The following is a 19,085-nucleotide window of genomic DNA, read 5'->3' on the forward strand; positions in this document are numbered from 1 at the left end:
CTCAGACCCTGCTTGCCTCTAGCATTCCCCCACTTAGTTCATGTCCATATAAGTTCTTTGGCTTCTCCATTTACTATACTATTCTTAACTTCCCCTTGTCTGTTTTTTACCTACCATTTATGCTTCTTATTCCCTGTACTTTTTCTCCTATTCTCCCCCTCCCTGGGGAATAACCCTCCATATGATCTCCTTTTCTATGATTCTGTTGGCCCCCACAAGGGACCTGGCCTTCAACCCAGGCATGTGCCCTGACTGAGAATCGAACCCACAACCCTTTGGTTCTCAGGCTGGTGCTCAGTCTATTGAGCCACACCAGCCAGGGCTGCCCTTCATTCTAAATGATAGCTTTGCTGGATAGAGTAATCTTGGATGGAGGTCCTTGCTTTTCATGACTTTGAATATTTCTTTCCAGCCCCTTCTTGCCTATAAGGTTTCTTCTGAGAAACAACTGATAGTCTTATGGGCGCTCCTTTGTAGGTAACTTTCTCCTTTTCTCGTGCTGCTTTGAAGATTCTCTGTTTATCTTTAATCTTTGGCATTTTATTTTTTAAGTATTTTAATTTTATTTAAAAAATATTATATTTATTTTTAGAAAGACGAGAGAGAGGGAGGAAGAGGAATAGAAACATTGATGTGTGAGAGAGCTATCAAATGTTTGCCTCTCACTCTCCCTTAGGTGGGGACCTGGCCCACAACCCAGGCATGTGATGTAACTGGGACTCAAACCAGTGGCAACCCTTTTGGTTCACAGACTGGTGCTCGATTCACTGAGCCACACCAGCCAAGGCTAACCTTTGACATTTTAATTATGATGTATCTTGGTGTGCTCCTCTTTAGGTCCTACTTCTTTGGGACTCTCTGAGCTTCCAGGACTTGTACGTCTATTTCCTTGGCCAGATTGGGGAAGTTTTCTTTCATTGTTTTTTTCAGATAAGCTTTCAATTTCTTGCTATTTTTCTTCTCCTTCTGGCAATTTCTTGCTATTCTTCTCCTCCTTCTATGATTTGGATATCAGAACATTTAAAGTTGTCCTAGAGATTCCTAAGCCAGTCCTCATTTTCTTTGAAATTTTGTTTCTTCATTCTGTTCTGGTTGAATATTTATTTCTTCCTTTTGTTCCAAATCATTGATTTGAGTCCTTCCCTTCACTGTTGTTCCTTGTATATTTTGCTTCATTTCACTTTGTATAGCCTTCATTTCTTTATTTTGTGCCTGTACTCAATCAATTCTCTAAGCATCCTTACCACCAGTGTTCTCAACTCTGCATCTGATAGGTTGGCTATCTCCATTTTGCTTAGTTGTTTTTCTGGAGCGTTTTTATTTTTAACACTTTATTTATTTTTAGAGAGAGGGGAAGGGAAGGAGAAAGAGAGGGAGAGAAACATCAATGAGTTTTCCTTTTAACAATCGAACCTAAAAAAGGACATTGTTCTTTTTTAGGTTCGGTTGTTAATAGCTGTGAGTTTGTTGTCATTTTAGTGTTCATATTTTTTATCTTCTTTTTCTTAGATAAGTCCCTTTAACATTTCATAAAAGGGCTGGGTGATGATGAACTCCTTTAACTTGACCTTATCTGAGAAGCATATTATCTGCCCTTCTTTTATAAATGATAGCTTTGCTGGATAGAGCAATCTTGGTTGTAGGTCTTTGGATTTCATGACTTAGAATACTTCTTTCCAAGCCCTGGCTGGTGTAGCTCAGTGGATTGAGCACAGGCCTGCGAACAAGAGGATCGTGGTTTGATTCCCAGTCAGGGCACATACCTGGACTGCAAGCCAGTTCCCTGCAGGCCAGTTCCCAGCAGGGGATGCATGAAAGGCAACCACACATTGATATTTCTCTCACTCTCTCCTTCCCCTCTAAAGATAAATAATAAAATCTTAAAAAAAAAAAAAAAAAGAATACTTCTTTCCAGCCTCTTTTGCCTGTCAGGTTTCTTTTGAGAAATCAGCTGATAGTCTTATGAGAACTCCTTTGTAAGTAACTTTCTCCTTTTCTCTTGCTGCTTTTAAGATTCTCTCCTTATCTTTAATTTTGGGTAATGTAATTATGATATGCCTTGGTGTGTTCCTCCTTGGAGCCAACTTCTTTGGGACTCTCTGAACTTCATGGACTTCCTGGAAGTCTATATCCCTTGCCAGATTAGTGAAATTCTCCTTCATTATTTGTTCAAGTAAGTTTTCAATTTCTTGGTCTTCCTTTTCTCCTGCTGGTACCCCTATGATTCGGATATTGGAACATTTAAAGGTATCCTGGAGGTTCCTAAGCCTCTCTCTCTCTTTTTTTTTTTTTTTTGGATTCTTGTTTATTGTGTTCTGGTTGAATGTTCCTTTCTTCCTTCTGATCCAAAACATTGATTTGAGTCCTGGTTTCGTTCCTGTCACTGTTGGTTGCCTGTCATTTTTTATTTCACATAATGCGACCTTCATTGCTGCCTGGGTCATTTATGCTGTTGAAGTACCCAGTGAGTTCCTAGAGCATCCTGATAACCAGTGTTTTGAACTGTGTATCTGATAGGTTGGCTATCTCTTTGTCACTTAGTTGTAGTTTTTCTGGAGCTTTGATCTGTTCTTTCATTTGGGCCTTTTTTGGGGGGGTGGGGGTCTCAGCCCACCTGTTACGTAGTAAGGGGTGGAGCCTTAGGTGTTCACCAGGGCAGGGCAACCCATGTAGCTGCATTCTGACACTGTGTGTGGGGGAGGGGTCCAAGAGGGAACAGTGCTACTTGCTTCACTCTCTGCTGGTTTTCAGTCACTTCCTCTGCTACCCATAGTCAAATTGGGCCTTTCTGGTGCTGACTCCCGGGTGGGTGGGTTTGTATACATTCTAAGACCCTATGGGTCTCTCCAACGAACTCTCCTGTGATCTAGGCTTAAGAAGTCTTGATCTAGCAATTACCAGGCTTGTGGGAGACAAGAAAAAGAAGGGAAGCTGCCAGACTACTCACTGGTGCTTAAAGCTTTTATTGGGTAGGCCAAAAAATCCATTTAGTTTTTTTCCTTAAAATAAAAGATGCATTTTTCATCTTTACCAGTAACTTTATTGATTTGAATATTTTGAGTATGTTGGCTATCTCCCACATGATAGAACACTGATTATTTTCAATTAATGTCTCGATTTGACTCCTATCAACTTCAACTGGTCTACCTGATCAGGGAGCATCATCTATTGAGAAATCTCTAGCACAAAACTTCAAAAACCCCTTTTGACACATTTGGTTAGTCACAGCACCTTCTCAATACACTGCATAAATCTTTTTTTGCATCTCAGCTGCATTTTTACCTTTTGTGAAATTATAAAGCATAATATGCTGAAAATGTTGCAAATTTTCTTCCATCTTCAATATTAAAATAGCTACACAAAAATTCAGCAATTTTGATAAGTTTTTTGTTTAAAAAAAAACTGTATTGTGGCATGCTGATGTGACAGTTGGTCACAATCTACCAAAAATGTTCTGAATGAAGTTAAAGACAACTAAGCACTACTAGAGCCATCTTGCAGAAAAAAACAAACAAACCTTTTGGCCAACCCAATATGTACATTTCTATTCACATTCCATTGGTCAAACCAAATCATACAGCCAAGCCTATTGTAAATGGGACATGAATATATAGTCCTCCTACAGTGAGGGACCTAGTAGGAATGATAGCATGCGCCCATGCGTGCACACACACACACTCACACACACACACCACACATACCACAGAGCTGTATCAGAAATGTCAATCATTGAGCTCATATACATTCTGCTACAGCATTTTATATCATGTAACCTCACATCTTGGTCAAGGATAAAGTGCCTTGACTCAAGACAGACAAATCATAGGCAGGTCAATGTAGCCTGACCTAGACCAATCAGGTTACTTTGATTAGAAATTTGAGCCATAAACATTGAGTGAATGAAGCAATAGGTAGAGAGAGATGCAGATGAAAGCTTGTGATGCAAGATGGATTTGTATAAGCCACAACTAACCAAAACCCTGATTTCTGAAAGCTGGGCTGATAGGATTTCAGTCCAAACCTGCCCTTAGCTCCCTACTCAGGTCAGTTTCCCACAGGGAAGGGGTATACATAAGGAGGCCTGTGAAATGTCAAGTGCATGTGTCTGCTTGTCTGCTAGGTTTGCTTGAGACTTGCCATTTACCTGTTCAAAAACCTTCAGTGGGTCTCCTAGCCCACAGGAAAAATTTAAACTACTGAGTTTGGCCTCTAGGCCTCAACTTGGCCACCTAGCCACCTCTTCCAAGAGGTTCTAGACAGTTTTCTGAATGAGACAGGTAAGCAGACTTTCAGAGCTGGTGCTGTCCAAATGGCCAGGCAGAAGTCACATGCCCCACATGGACACCCGGCTGCATAAATATGGCGTGGTGTCTACATAGGTCTGACAGTCTTTATCAGGTCCCAATAGGTGTCATGGGTGATGCAGTTTTATTCTGAAGGCAGAAAGGTGAAGGAGTAGAATAAGCAGACCAGCAGGACAGTATTCCACTGAAGATGCAGGCTGCAGGGGAAGAGATGGAGAATCAGGGAAACCCAGGGACCCCCTGTCCCAATCAGTCTTCTACTGGGACAGAATCTGGTGGCCCTGCAGTTTTCCATTGGGTGGATATCAGGTTGTTTGCATACTGCTGAGAATGAGCTCTTTCCTGTAGGGGTCTAGAATTTCACACTACTGTATAAACAGTGCATGATCTCAGGCAAGATGAAGGCATGCGTATTCTCCCAGATTTGGGCAGGTACAAGTTCAGTGGCAAGGGAGTGGAACTCAGCCATGACTTCTCATATGAAGAGCCTGAATCTCCCTCCATTCCTGCCAGTCTCTCCAAAGCCCACAGACTTCTCCTGTTTTGTGGGTTTGATCATGCCCCCTGTGCTCTGTAATCCAATCACTTTTGGGTGCAACTGCAGAGTCAGAGGCCCTGCCCATAACAGCGTCCCACATCTAATTGGGGTTTAATACTGGGGTTAAAGTACCAGACCTCAGTACCAGGTCACCCTACAGACCAATCCTGATGCTGTTCAGGAACAACATTCAGGTCCGCTAGCCAATCGTTTTCCAGTCACAGCCACCATCTCAACATCATCCCATACACCACACCTCATGGGCACAAACACTTCAACTGTGGCTCCAGGGCCACTGCAAGGCTCCACAGGTGGATGTCCTTCCAGCCATGGATGGAGGCAAAGGCAGGAGTCCTGTTTTGGGGGCCCAGTCCCACCCTCTGGCCCCTCTCCCATCCTAGGTCCAGAAAACTGCACCAAGAGTATCACATCTAGCCCTTCCATAGCACCCACTTGTGTGCCCCCCATTCAGTGGCTGAAGCAACTGGTACTGTGGCCAGACAGGCTGGGCAGCCAGAAGCAGCAGCAGGAGGGGCCTGTGGGATCAGAAGTGGGATGGGACAGGACGGCCAGAACCAGGCCGCTAGCCAAGGTTAGGTGCCACTCCACTCCAACCAAGCTTCAGACCCAGGGGCCACCCTCACCCTGAAACCAGGTGACGGAGGACAGGTGTCACACCCAGCTCCAGAAACCAGGCACCTGCCCTCAGAATTCTCAGAAATTTAGTGTTAAGGCCTGAAGCTCAAGTGCCACATAAAAATCAGGTTCCTCTGCTTCCTCTACCGGCTTTAGCCACATACCCCTTAGAAATGGCATGCTTGATCCCAAATGGCTTGGTCTTCAGGCTGAACTCGGGTAAAAGGCAGTACCTTTTTCTGGGCACAGGACCTGGCCTGTGAGACACCGCCTGCAACTTCTCCTATAACTGGCTCTTCATGTGACATTCCACTCAAATGTCACCCCCTCTGAAACAGGCCCTTCCATGACAACTATATCCAAAAAACAGCCTCAGTCACTCACAATGCCTCTTCTTCTTGGCTGCAGGAATGCCCATCCATGTCTCGCACCCACCCCCCCCCACACATACATCTCACCTGTGTCCCAGACTGGCCTGGCCCAGCCTCATGGCTTCAGGGTTACATAGCCACAGTGGTCTTTCCCCAGCGACAGTACTGAGCCAGATGTGGGTTTACCCCTCCCAAACCCAAGTGTTCCTGTGAGAGACAGAAGGGTAGTGCCAACCTGCTGTGGTGACAGTGCCTAGAAGCGTCTGAGTTAAGCTGGGCCTGGCAGGATGGCCAGGAGGTGGGAAGGCTGGGTACCTGGAGGCCCTGTGCCAGCCCTTCTAGGAACACACACGCACAGGGAAGTCTCCAACCTTTTTTTTTTTTTAATTTCTTACAAAACCATGTGTCCCATCCAAACGGGACAGTGCAGGCCCTCCGCCAGGCATTGCGGCCCAAGGAGAGAGGTCCCCATGAACAAGTGGCTGCCAACCCCAGAAGAACCATCTGCCCCTCTGCACAGGGCCAGTGTGAGGAAGGGGGTTTGGCTGGAGGCACTGTGCTGCCTCTGCCCCAGCTGCAGGCAAAGAAGGCAGACCCTGGGTCCCTGGTGCTCTTAGTGCCTGCAAGGGAAGGAAGGAGAAGAGGGTCTAAGGGGAGGAAACAAGGTGGGGGCCAGGGAAGGGGCAGGCTGGAGGGCAGGCCCACAATATCTCACCGAGAATGCATGATGCTATCAAGCCAGTATGGAGACACAAATGATGACCACCAGAATGAGGACAGTGATGAACACACAGATGGCAATCAATACTTTCTTCTGTGAGAGAGGAGAGAGTCAGGGAAACTCAGGAGAGGAGGGAGGGCCACCCAGGGGAGGGGGGAGGATCACCTTTCGAGCTTTCTTCTGGTACTCCAGGGTCATCTTGACGTGTTCCTGCCCACGTTCCACATAGTCTGCTGAGCTCAGGATGTTCTTCTCAATCCGGTTGATCATCTCCCCCTGTTCACAGAAGGTGGAAGTTCAGGCTGGTGGGAGTGAGTGGGGCGGGAGGTCCCAGTAGTCCACTCTGGCCACCCCAGTCCCAAATGACCAAAGGACATTACTGGCAGAAAACACTGCACTAACCAAGGCATGGAGACCGGACCACATCTGACACAGTTCACAAGCCCAGGGTGGCTTCCAGGCCCTGTTCTATCATGTGGTACCTTCTTCCCTGCTCCCTTGCCCTACGCAACCTTTATTTGTAGCAGTTTCTTGGAGCCAAATGCCTTAAAGAGCTCATACCTTTTCACAGAGTGTGAACTTTTGTCCCCTCACAAAATTGTCTGAATTTACCCATTCTCCTAGGCCTGTCTCCCAGCTGTAAAGCTCTTCCTACTCCCGCCTCCGCATGGCATCACCAGCGTGCAGGTTCTGGCAGTCCTGAGTAAAACCACTTCCCCATGGCTCCCAGCTATAAAAGGGTATTGGCCACAGCACTAGTGGGTCAGCTCCTCCAGCACAGGGCTAAAAGCTCACTTCACCCCCACGCAACCAGGGCCAGGGCAAGAATAACACTTCCCACCCCAATCTTGTACAGATTTTAGGAGGCAGGCCTTCTAGGGGGCGAGTTTGACTAGAGCTCTTAGATGTATAAGGGTAATTCTATTGATGGAGGGGGAGCCAGGGTTGGAGCTATAGTGGGGGGTGGGCTCAAGTGCAGGGCCAGGAATACTATGTATAAAAGAGTGGCCATCTTTGTAGCTGTGGAGGTGAATGCAATTCTGGGGCACAGCTAAGGGTAGAAGTAGGGCTAAACTTGAGGGCATGGCCCAGAATGGATCAGGAAGAGAGGCTAAGGGTGGAGATGGGCTGACAGTTACGGCTGGGGGTCTGACTCAATATGGTTTCACATTTGGGGTCTGGGTCAAGCTCAGCCAGCTCCCTGGGGTGCCCACCTGCATTTCCACCTCAGTAGCCAGAAAAGTGAAGATCTCATGAAGTTCACGAATACTGCGTTCAAGCTGCTGGATCTCACTGTGCCGGGCGGAGATCTCATTTAGGGCCTGTCGGGTCACCTGAGTGTCCTTCAGTATCTGGGGAGTGGACAGGAGTAAAGGGACAGGTAACAGGGAAACCAGCAGCAGGCCACAAGGTCCTATTGATTTGAGGGGCAACCCTTGGGTCTAGAACTGGGCCAGGGCTCTGCTGAGTGACTCCGGGCATGCAAATTTATTCCCTTCTGGGTCTCACTATCCCCTCAATCAAAGAGGGCCAGAGTTTGAAGAGGATGGGAGGCTCAGCAGAGGGAGGCTGGTTGTGGCCACTCACATTAGACACAAACACCTCGCTCTGCCCGCTGTCCAGCATCTGCTCTAACTCCTCGTCAGATACCGTTCCAGCATTTGCTGTGAAGGAAAAGGCCAGGTTCAGAGCTGGGTCAGGTTACCCAACCCTGTGGGCCAGGTACCACAACTCACTAATCTTCAGCTGCCTCCGAATCCGCTCCACATTCTTCTCTCGGTATTCAGACTGCATCAAGTTGCACTTGTTGATGAGCTCCACAAATTGCTGGGACAGGATCCCATGCTACAGACAGGGAACACAGGCTGGGCACCCTTGGGAGGATCCCTGCCCAGTCTGGGCCTCAGCATCCCCATCAGTACGATGAGCAAACAGCATGAGCTGATATAGGTGCCTGCTGTTTTACCACCATGAAAGCTCCCCCATTCTCTGAAAGTAAAAGCCAAAGCCCTTACCAGTGCCTACAAGGCCCTATGTGACCTGCCCCTCCCCAGTTTCCCTCTGACCTCACCTCCTCCCACTGTCCCTCCCTTATTTCTTCCAACCACGGTGGGCTTCCTCCTCCTCCCTGAACAAAGCACACTCCCACCACAGGCCTTTGCGCTCATTGCTCCTTCAGCATAGCATGCTCCTGACACATGAAGGTCTTTAAGTCTTTGTTCCAATATTACCTTTCCCTGCTCAATATTACCTTTTGAATGCAGTGTTCTCCACTTCACTGAAATTGCAACCTGCCTTTTCTGAGCACTTCTGCACCTTTTTCCTTAATACTTAACAATGTTCTAAAATAATTTACTTATGTATTATGGTAATTGTCTCTCCCCACTGGAATGTAAGCTCCACAAGGACAGGGATCTTCGGTTCACTGCTGTAGGCCAAACAGCTGGCACTCAATACATACTTGTTGAATAGTTGCCTCACTGCTTAGACTAGAGATGTGCCTGGAGTTCAATCTGTGGCCAGATTTTACAGGTCCAGCTGGGCACTCGGCCTCTTACACTGAGGACCACCTCAGGCTCCCTTTGAAATGCCCTCTGGCCTTGTCCATTTCCCCGATGCCTTATTCCTTGGAGTACTTTCCTCAGAGACACAACTGTTCTCTTGGCTTCAGCTGCACCCTTTCAAGATGCCCAAACTGCTCCATCTTCAATCTGGGCTCTTTGCTGAGCTCTGGGACCACCCACTCCAATTCTGACCTCCAAGAATTCCAAACCCCTCCTCTTTGGGCACCCAGAGGGGGCTGGTCAGATCACCTCAAATCTCCCTGCTAAGATGTTCATTCAGTGACATTCCCTCCAGGAAAGTTCCACCTCCTAACTTCTTTAATTCTGCCCCTGGGGCACAGGATGTCCATGTCCTCTGGGCAGGAAACCTCCCAGTCATTTATGACTGCTCCCTCTTATTCTTTGAGCAGAGCCACTAGCTAACAAGTCCTACCTCAGTAATGTCTTTGTCACCTGTCTCCCAGAGCTGAGCCCAGGTCATATCTGGGGACTCAGCAACTTCTCACTGAATTCAAAAGAAGGCAGGGAGTTATAACAGATTGGGAACCAGAAGACCTGGATTCTTGATCTTGAGTAAGTCCTTTCTCTTTCTGTGCCTCAGTTTCTCCATTTGGATGATCTCCAAGTTCCCCCTTCTTACTTTTTGTCATCAAAATACTTGCTGAAATGCCCTAGTTCTGGGAATAACAAACCCACCTGGGTTTTTCTCATCCTTGTGTTGACTGAATTACAGTTCTCATCAGCTTCCTCCTTCTGGGGTTCTATGGCTGTGGGAAGACACAAGGGTAATGTGGGGGAGGGGGGCCGGCCTGTGGCTTCTGAAAAGTGTCTGGAGATCAGGACACACGGCCAGGGCCGTACTTCAGCCACACAATACAGAGGTGCTTATCTCCATACGATTTGGGGGGGAAATACAATCGATCATTAAATGACTAATTCAATTCTAAGTCTCTGGCAGGAGATAGATTTCTGATAGGAGATATTTTTCTTCGCAATACATCAAATAATTCCCATAAGTATGCAGAGGCCTCGTAACAACCCCCCCCCCCAAATACCTGCCTAAAGAATGCACACTGGGCAGCAAGAATTTTAGGAGTGGACAGTTTCACAGTTAAAAAAAGAACCCGGGGCGGGGGGGGGGGGCAGACATGTGCTGTGGAAAAAGCTATGGGCTTTTGGAAGCCTGGAGATGGAGATTCCAGACTGCTGTGTAACCTGGACATATCACAGGCCTTTCTGGGCCACACAACTCCCCAGATATATCAGGAGCTTGGCAAGAACCAAAAGAAGGGTCAGGTCCTAGGAGCTCACCCTTCAACTGCGCTCGGATCTCCCTCCCTAGCTGTTTGATCTCGTCGCGCAGATTCTGCAGGTCCTGCTTCATGCCTAAACAAGAAAAAGCAGTCCCTACATCAACAAATCTCCCTTGCTACCACCTGCTTGGAACTACAGTACCCAAAAATCCCTCTGGTTGAGCATGCGTTCTGCATCCAGGTTTCAACTCACTGTCCTCAGGAAGGGGCGTGGCCAGGATGGTGACCTGCTGTTTCTCCAATTCTCGGACTTTATTCTCCAGCTTGACAATAGTCTGCCGAATTGTCCGGACCTGGGGAGGGTGACCGAGACGGCTGAAGGAGATATGAGGGTACTCCAGACTGCGCTGCTCCTCAGATCCTCCAGCCCCCTCGTGAATCCAGGCAGAGACCCAGCCTCGTACCTTCTGGAAGAACTCATCGTCTGGGCTCCCCAACCGTGCCGTGCCCGGGTGTACCACCAGCGCGACCCGATCGTTGTCCTCATCATCCGAGCTGTCATCCCCCTGCCAGGGCCGGGGTCACTGGCATCACTGCCTTGCTGTCGCTTTCTCCCCGCAGGACTTAACTGGCTTCCTTCCGGGTCTTCCCTTTCCAGACTTCAGCCACCCCTCCCTGCCCCGAAGACCAGGAAACCGGCGTTCCAGGCAGATCCCACCCGTCCCCCCGACCCAACCCTGCTGCCCCAACTTCTCACCTGCCTCAGCTCTTGGGTCCTGTCCCGCATGGTGGCCCGAGCTCCCTCTCCCCTGCACCTGAGCCCCGAGGGCCTCAAGATTCTAAGTTTGGAACTCCCGAACTCCCCTCACACCCTGACACTCCCCTCCGCCTTCACCCTGCGGGCCCCCAAATCCCCCACGAGCTGCGAGAGGCTCCGTCCCTGACACCATCCACAGTCACTGGAAAGGACCTAACAGTTGGGACCCCGGAGACTCCACAGGTTGGAATTCCCTTTTCTTTCCCCCCTCCCGCTCCCGGAGCCTAGGCCCTCCTCCTTTTGGAGGATTCCGGGCATGCGCACGAGTTCGCGTCTCTTCCCCGCCCAGGACCGAGGCGGAGGTCGGAAGTTGCAACGTCGGGACCAGAAGCAAAACCCTGGCGGTTTTGCGAAGTGAGAGCCCGCCCCCGCTGCCGGAACTGTCGTATCTCTCAACGGCAATCAAGCTGCCAAAAGGGGTGGGAATGCGTCATTTATACGTAATCCGAGAGGCCCTGCATCTCACATCACCCCACGGTGCACCCTCGCATCACGTGACAGACCCGTCCCCGCTTTCCGGACCACGGAACGTGACGCTAGGGCCGTCACGTGTGTCCCGGCTTCCGACAACTCCGTCTGCGGAGCACCCCGCTCTCCACCTGGTCGCGGGCGCCCGGGCTACGCCCCTCCAGCTCTCACCGGGCGGGAGAGGGCGCTGACTAACGCCAGAGACTTTTTGAGGCAGTGGGTGGTAGGACCCTTGATGAATTCGGCTCTTACTTCTTTTGGGTCCAGGGGCGTGGGCAGACTGAAGACGGAATTTGGGGCTGTCAGCATCATGGGACCTTGAAATTAAGGAAATAATAAGATCCAGCGTCAGAATTGCAGGGTTTTGAAGGCAGAGAATCTGGGGGTGGGAAATGACCTCATCCGAGGCAGAAATCTCTTCTCCCGCACACTCCTGGCACGACCGCTGACAGGTGGGCGGAGGGCACCCTGCTTGAACACTGCAGTCCCGCTGCACTCACCACCTGATGAGCAACGAGACCATTTCAGGGCACCTCAGGCTGAGAAGAGTGTCTGAATCTCACCGAGCAGTTTGTCTTTTGCACTGGGCTCTACCCTCCGGGGCCCCCGCCCCCCGCCAAAATCTGCACACATTCCACATTAGAGTGGACTGTGAGCACTTGAAGTCGCGTAATGACTGTCTTGTTTTATCTGAATCCCCAGCGCCTAGTTCCGTCGTACCCAATGGGCCCTCCGTAAATATCTGTAGGCAGAATTTCAGCCTTTCCTATGTCTGAAGATAAAACTCATGGTTCCTTGGTTTTCTCTTTTAGGCTTCAGACTCTCACAGTGACACCTCTCTATAATCCTGGTCCTCTAGATGTTCAATAATTCAGTATTTATCGGGCACTTACTATGGGCCACTGTTCTAGGAGTGGGGTGTACATCAAGGCCTAACAGATTAAAATGCCTTGCACTTGTGGTACTTACATTCAATAGGAGTCCCAAAGCCACTAACTGAGTGTGGGCATACCTGGAATGAACGAGTGCCCAGGATCCCACAGCTGATTGCAGGGAGTTTATATGAAGGTTCAAGCAGGAGAAGGAAGGACCCCTCTGTAGTATGCCCTGGTAAGGAAACTCAGATTCCTATGACTGAGTTACTGTGGCCTTCTAGAAAGTCATTTGTCTCTGGGCCTCAATCTCCCATCTATACAATGGGTGGCAGTACAGGGGTGGGGAGATCATCTTTATGGGTATTCCCTGCCATATCCTTCAACAGTTTGAGTTTGGAAACTGTCAGATGCTGTCTGATTCTATACAAGGGGCTTTGTACCTTCTCCTCTTCCCTTTAGAACCTAGCTTGCCTGCAGTCAAGAATGAAGAGATGAGGATGCTGTGATCAGGGTTCCTCTGATCACAGGGGAAATTAAAGGTGGGAGGGGTTTCAGGAGGCCAAGCCCTGTCCTGCAGATCACAAGGAAGGATTTCTCTGCTCTTGGGTCTTCCATATCAGCCTCCACCTCCCTGCCCCTCTCCTCTTCTCTATCTGTCTCCTTCATACTCTATCTGTGTGGTACAGTGGAAGGAATTTGGGACTTCTGACTCTTAGTCCTGGGTGTGATCTTGAATAATTCATTGCTCCTCTTTGGGACTCACTTTGTCCATTGGACAACTTGGTCAGGTAATTTCTGTGTTGCTTAAGGTAAAACACTGAACAATATCCAGTGAGGTCAGGAAGATATGGGAGGGTCTTGGAACACGTTGAGTGTTTCCCCTCCATGGGCTTTTACTGCTGTGAGTTCAGCACTCTCTGGGTTCGGCAGTGCTACTTGCCTTTCTCTGTTTATTAGCCTTTTGATGACTTGCCTTTTTGGTTCCCAGCTGTAATTTGAAATTGTTGCTTCCTTTGTTAAATAGCCCTGGAGTATGATATTCATCATTTTTAAAAAGAATTTTATTTACTTATTTTTAGAGGGGAAGGGAGGGAGAAAGAGAGGGAGAGAAACATCAGTGTGTGCTTGCCTCTTGCGCACCCCACTGGAGACCTGGCCCACAGTCCAGGCATGTGCACTGACTGGGAACTGAACCAGCAACCCTTTGGTTTGCAGGCTGGCACTCAATCCACTGAGCCACACCAACCTGGGCTGATATTCATCATTTTGTTTCTGGTCTCTGGGTAGGATCTAGCTTTGGGATGTTGACTTAAGGTCCCAGGAGACTGGGCTCAAAGGCTTGTGGAGGGGATGAGGAGCAGGGGCCATCTACGGAGAATGGCTCTGGGGATGGGGCTTTCCAGAGTTGAACCCTTTTCTCTGTTTCATGGTCCTTTGTTACTCAGGCCCTATGAGAAACTGTGAAGTGTGTATTAAATATATGGGGTTTTGGATGTGTGGATATTGGTGATGTATGAGTATTTTTCTTTCAGTCTGTATAAAGGTCAGGTCCTACCTGATCCTGAGACTTGGCAGCCTGCCCTATTTCTTCCACATGTAGGTCCATCCCACTGACACTGGAGGTAGATGACCTGGTTTAGAATCCCAGCTCATTCACCTACTATATAACTCTTTAAGGCAAGTTACTTAACCTCTCTGTGCCTCAGTTTCTTCACTTAAATTATGGGATCAGTAACAATATCAACCTTATAGGGCTGCTGTAAGGATTGAAGAGGTGATATAAATATAGTGAATAGAACAGTGCCTGGTACAGAATAAATGCTCTATAAGTGTTTCTTGCTATTATATGCCGGTGTAATGACGATTGTTACTCTGAGGGCGCCAGCAGCGCTGATGTCTTTGCTAGGGACCCCATTCTGCTGCGTGTCCAGGGTCTTCTCCCCTTTTCATCTCCTGAGCCCCACCGTGTACCAGGTCCTGGCTAGTGGCCTTGTTAACACCTGCAAGTCTCTTGTGCCTTGACTTGGGTCTCATATTACCATATATTTGGCCTACTTATTTTTTAAAGATTTTATTTATATATTTTTAGAGAGAGAGGAAGGGAGGGAGAAAGACAGGGAGAGAAACATCAATGTGTGGTTGCCTCTCACATGGCCCCCACTGCGGACCTGGCCCGCAACCCAGGCATGTGCCCTGACTGGGAATCGTACTGGCGACCTCACAGCCCACACTCAATCCACTGAGTCACACCAGCCAGGGCTTGGCTTATGTATTTTATATATTGCCTGCCTTTATCCCCTCTCTGCTCCCTACTAGAATGTACGCTCCATGAGGACAGGGATTTTCACCTACATTATTCACTGTTGTGTCCCCAGCACTTTCAACCGTGCCTGGAACACAGTAGCTGATCATTAAATATTCATAAATGAATAAAATTTAATTTTAATATAAAATTCATACAGCATTTACTATGTACCAAGCACCAATATAAGTACTTCATAAATATTTACTCATTTAATCTTCGTATCAGTTCTGTGAGATAGATAAAAACTGAAGCACAGAGATGTTAAGTACCTGGCCCAAAGTTATACCTTGGTAAATAAGAGAGCCAGAATTTGAACTCAGAGAGTGAGCTCCAGAGTCTGTGGTCTTAACCATCACACTGTGACCCATGGAAAATACTAACTAGCGGTGGCTCCTGGTGTTCCGTCCACCTTTGGGCACTTGCTGCCACCAGTCGATGCCCTGCTCTGGATCATCTGAGGGCAGCAGGGAGTAGACTGCCTGTAAGACTGAGCCTTCACCCTCCTTTGACACAAGGTCTCTCTTGTCAGTTGGGGCTGACAGCTAGGGAAGTTATGGTCCTCATCTCGCTCATGGTTAGCTGTGTCCGCCAAGGGCAAAGATACGTGTCATACGTGTCTCAAGTAAAGGTCCTCTGTTTACCCCGAAAGTGTGTGTGAGGCTGTTTTTGTGCCAAGCCCCAAGGGCCACAGAGATGAAGCCCCCACAACTTTTTCCTCGTGATGTGCTTTGGGCCCAACCTTGATCACCCCCTAGAGCTTCATCTGAGAACCTCTCCTCTTCACACTCTACACACATTCATATATGTCAGCTTTAACCGACATCCACGTGTTAGTTCCCAAATCCATATCTCCAACTCAAAATGTTCTCTTGAGTTCCAGATCTCAGAATCTATCTACTTGCCTCCTAGACATTCTGGATGTCCCACAGGCATCTTAAATTCAACGTGTCCCAAACAGCATGCATCATTCCCTCCACCCCTGAGTATTTATTTCTTAAACCAGCTTCTGATTTTTCCTGTTTCCTGTCTACATGGGTGACAGAAGGTTACCCATGCCATAACCTTGGCCTTAAACTTCATTTTAAAGGTGATGGGTCAAACTCCAATTGTCAGGATAAACTCCAAAATATACTAGAAGAAAATATGGGTAAAATATTTTATAACTCTTGCAATGAGAAAGGCCATTCTACTGCAACATTCCAAATTTAGAAGCTAGAGCCCTGGCTGGTGTGACTCGGTTGGTTGGAACATTGCCCAGTAACTTAAAGGTTGCAGGTTCCATCCCTGATCCAGGCAGATGCAAGAGGCAACCAATCAATGTTTCTCTCTCTCCCTTCCTCTCTCTCTAAAAGTAACGAAAATAAAAATGTCCTTGGGTGGGGCTAAACAATTAAAACAAAAAATTTAGAAGCTATAAAAAAACTTACCTCATTTGTCTCCATGAAAAAATTCTGCATGGCAAAAACATCAAAGCAAAATTGAAAGACAAACTAGAAAACATTTATAATTCTTATCATATACAAAGGGCTAGTTAAAGAGCTCCCACATATTGATAAGAAAGACCAAGTGTTATGTGAAAAACATAACAGACAGATTACCAAAAATTCATAAGGATATGAACACTATTCAAATGTTCAACTTCACATGTAATATGAGAAATGGCAATTGAAGCAAAACTGAAATAGCATTTTTTTATCGCATTAGCAAAAATCCCTGTGTTTGATAAAACTCTTTCAGTAAGCCTCTGAGGGAAACAGGGACTTTTGTCCATTGTTGGTAGGAATGCAAAAGAAGACAACCCAGACAATATTTATCAAAATTATAATGCGTATACACTTTGAACAAGCGGTCCCTTTTCTGAATTTATCTGAAAGGTATTCCTGTTGTATCAGTTGGCTACTGCTTCCTAAGGAAGCACCTCAATACTCACAGGCATAAAACAATGATTTATTATTTCTCCAGATTCTAGGGATGGGTGGGTGGTTTTTCTGCGGATATTACCTCAGATTACTCAGGTGGCGACAGTCAGCTGGCACCTCTGCCGCAGCTGATGACCCATGATGGTCTCTGTCACAATACCATGTCTGGGACCTCAGCTCTAACGGCTGGGTGAGAAGGGGCAGCTGGGCCTCTCTCTCCATGTGGTGTTTCATCCTGGTTTTCTTCATAGCATAATGGCCTCAGGATTACAAGAGTATGAACATAGAAGCTACAGGGTCTCTCAAGGCACTGCTGAGAAGTTACACATTGCTGCTGCCATATTGTATTAGTCAAAGCATGTCACAAGTCCACACACACTGCACAGGGTGAAGAAATAGAATTTTAATTCACATTATGCAATGACACATACGTTAATGTTCTTCATTGAATATTATCTGCAATAGATCAGAAACTTGTCCATCAGCAGATACACAGCTGTCAAAAAGAAGGAGAATGCTCATTATATATAAATGTGAAAGCACTTTAAAATATATTGTTGCCTAAATATCAAGGTGTAGAAGGAGTGTATCATGCTAGAGTTCTAGAAGAAAAGCGTGTGTGTGTGTGTGTGTGTGTGTGTGTGTTTGCTTGTATTGTCATAAAGAAATCCTGGAAAATACATAAGAAACTAATAAAAGTGGTTCCTGATGAGTGGCTCATGAAAGCAGGGTGGTGAGTTGTTAGAGTAAGTATTTTCACTAAACTTTTTGTGTTACTTAGATTTTTGAACCATGTTAAAGTATTGCCTATTTTAAGTTACTATATCAAAGAAAGAATTGTACAGAGCTACATATTTATTTATTTAATTCTAGAGAGAGGGGAAGGGAGGGAGAAAAAGAGGGAGAGTAACACCGATATGAAAGAAAATCGATGATGGGTCGCTTCTCCAATGTGTCCCGACCAGGGACTGAACCCACAACCCAGGCACGTGCCCTGACCAGGAATTGAACTGACAGTTTTTCACTTTTCAGGATGATGTCCAACCAGCTAAGCCACACCGGTCAGGGACAGAGGTAACTCTGAGTAACTTTAAGAAAAAGAATATGTCTTAATCAGCTCAAGCTCTTATAACAAAATACCATAGGCTGGGTGGCTTAAACAACAAATACTTATTTCTCACAGCTCTGGAGACCGAGAATTCCAAGATCAAGGTGCCGGCAGATTCAGTTCTTGGTAAGGGCTTTCCTCCTTGCTTGCAGATGACCACCTTCTCGTCTCTTCACATGGCAGAAGCAAAAGGCTCTCGTGTCTCTTCCTTTTCTTACAAAGTCACCAATCCCATCAGGGCCCCCACCAGAGTGTCTTTATCTAAACCTAATCACCTCCCCAAAAGCCCCACCCTCTGAGACCATTACTTTGGGGGTTAGGGCTTCGACATACGCGGATGAATTGGGGGTGGGGAGGATGCGTATTCAGCCCATAACAGAATGCTATGGGCAAACTTTTATTTTACAAAGATCCCTGTGGTGGCCACGTACCGGGCCACCATCGATGGCTGTGCCCGTTTGCACTATACAGGACACAGCACAAGAAGGGCGCCAATTACACCAAAGACATGGTATATTTGAATGTTTATTATAACAGAATTATTATGTCAGAATGTTTATTATCTGACAGAGTGTCATGAGGAAGGGACACCTTTTTCTATTGACACACGGATATAGTAAGAGTTGTCAGTAGCCCTGGCTATGTTAAGGTTGATTGGCAGATCAGTTAGAAATCACCCTAGGCTAAAAGAATGAGGCCAGACTGAGGCCTGGAGGTGGAGATGGAATTCCACAAATGAGGAGGTCTATCCCGCAGCTGCAGATTGGAAGGGGTGGTGAGGGGGTGCGGGAGGGTCCTACATCACTGCCTTGGCTCAGGCAAGTTTGCTGATAAGAGAAATATCTCAAAAATAAATTGCCCTTATAAGTCAAAGTAACAGGGGTGGAGGGAATTCAACAAACAAACAAATATATTGCGGCAGCAGACTTTCACGAAATGTAAAACCACCATGGACAAAAATATGTGGTACCAAAGTAAATCTTTTCAAAAGATGTTAGTATCCTTGATGAGAGAAAAATGTACATTTTTATTGAAAGATTTTAAAGAGGTCCTAAACTAATGTACAGATAACCAAGTAAATGGGTAAGAGACTCAATATTGTAATGGCATCAATATATCTACGAAGTCCACATATGGTGCAGGCTCTGCTGCCTGACGTTGAGTCTGGTTTCAGTGAAAAGGACTGGGCTGAGCCTCCCAGGAGAC

At 47.1% G+C, this 19,085-nt stretch overlaps 1 protein-coding gene and 1 long non-coding RNA gene across 2 annotated transcripts; one reads left to right on the top strand and one right to left on the bottom strand.

Moving 5' to 3' along the window:
* Positions 1–6,211: 6,211 nt before the first annotated feature.
* On the bottom strand, positions 6,212–11,495 carry STX4 (syntaxin 4). The gene is made up of 11 exons (XM_037134367.2): positions 11,145–11,495; positions 10,852–10,953; positions 10,641–10,740; positions 10,446–10,520; positions 9,831–9,901; positions 8,307–8,415; positions 8,158–8,234; positions 7,785–7,922; positions 6,736–6,846; positions 6,565–6,663; positions 6,212–6,469 (listed from the first exon to the last, which is right to left on the bottom strand). Exons 1-10 carry the CDS (start codon positions 11,172–11,174, stop codon positions 6,583–6,585), a joined length of 894 nt encoding a protein of 297 aa, XP_036990262.2. The 5' UTR covers positions 11,175–11,495; the 3' UTR covers positions 6,212–6,469; positions 6,565–6,582.
* On the top strand, positions 11,302–12,336 carry LOC119041169 (uncharacterized). Its single transcript, XR_005080978.2, has 2 exons — positions 11,302–11,387; positions 11,494–12,336. It is a non-coding gene; the product is annotated as an uncharacterized LOC119041169 (long non-coding RNA).
* Positions 12,337–19,085: the final 6,749 nt, after the last annotated feature.

This window comes from Artibeus jamaicensis, unplaced genomic scaffold (genome assembly GCF_021234435.1).
Source record: "Artibeus jamaicensis isolate MK-2021 breed Jamaican fruit bat unplaced genomic scaffold, CSHL_Jam_final contig_700, whole genome shotgun sequence".
In the NCBI taxonomy this organism is placed as follows: domain Eukaryota; kingdom Metazoa; phylum Chordata; class Mammalia; order Chiroptera; family Phyllostomidae; genus Artibeus; species Artibeus jamaicensis.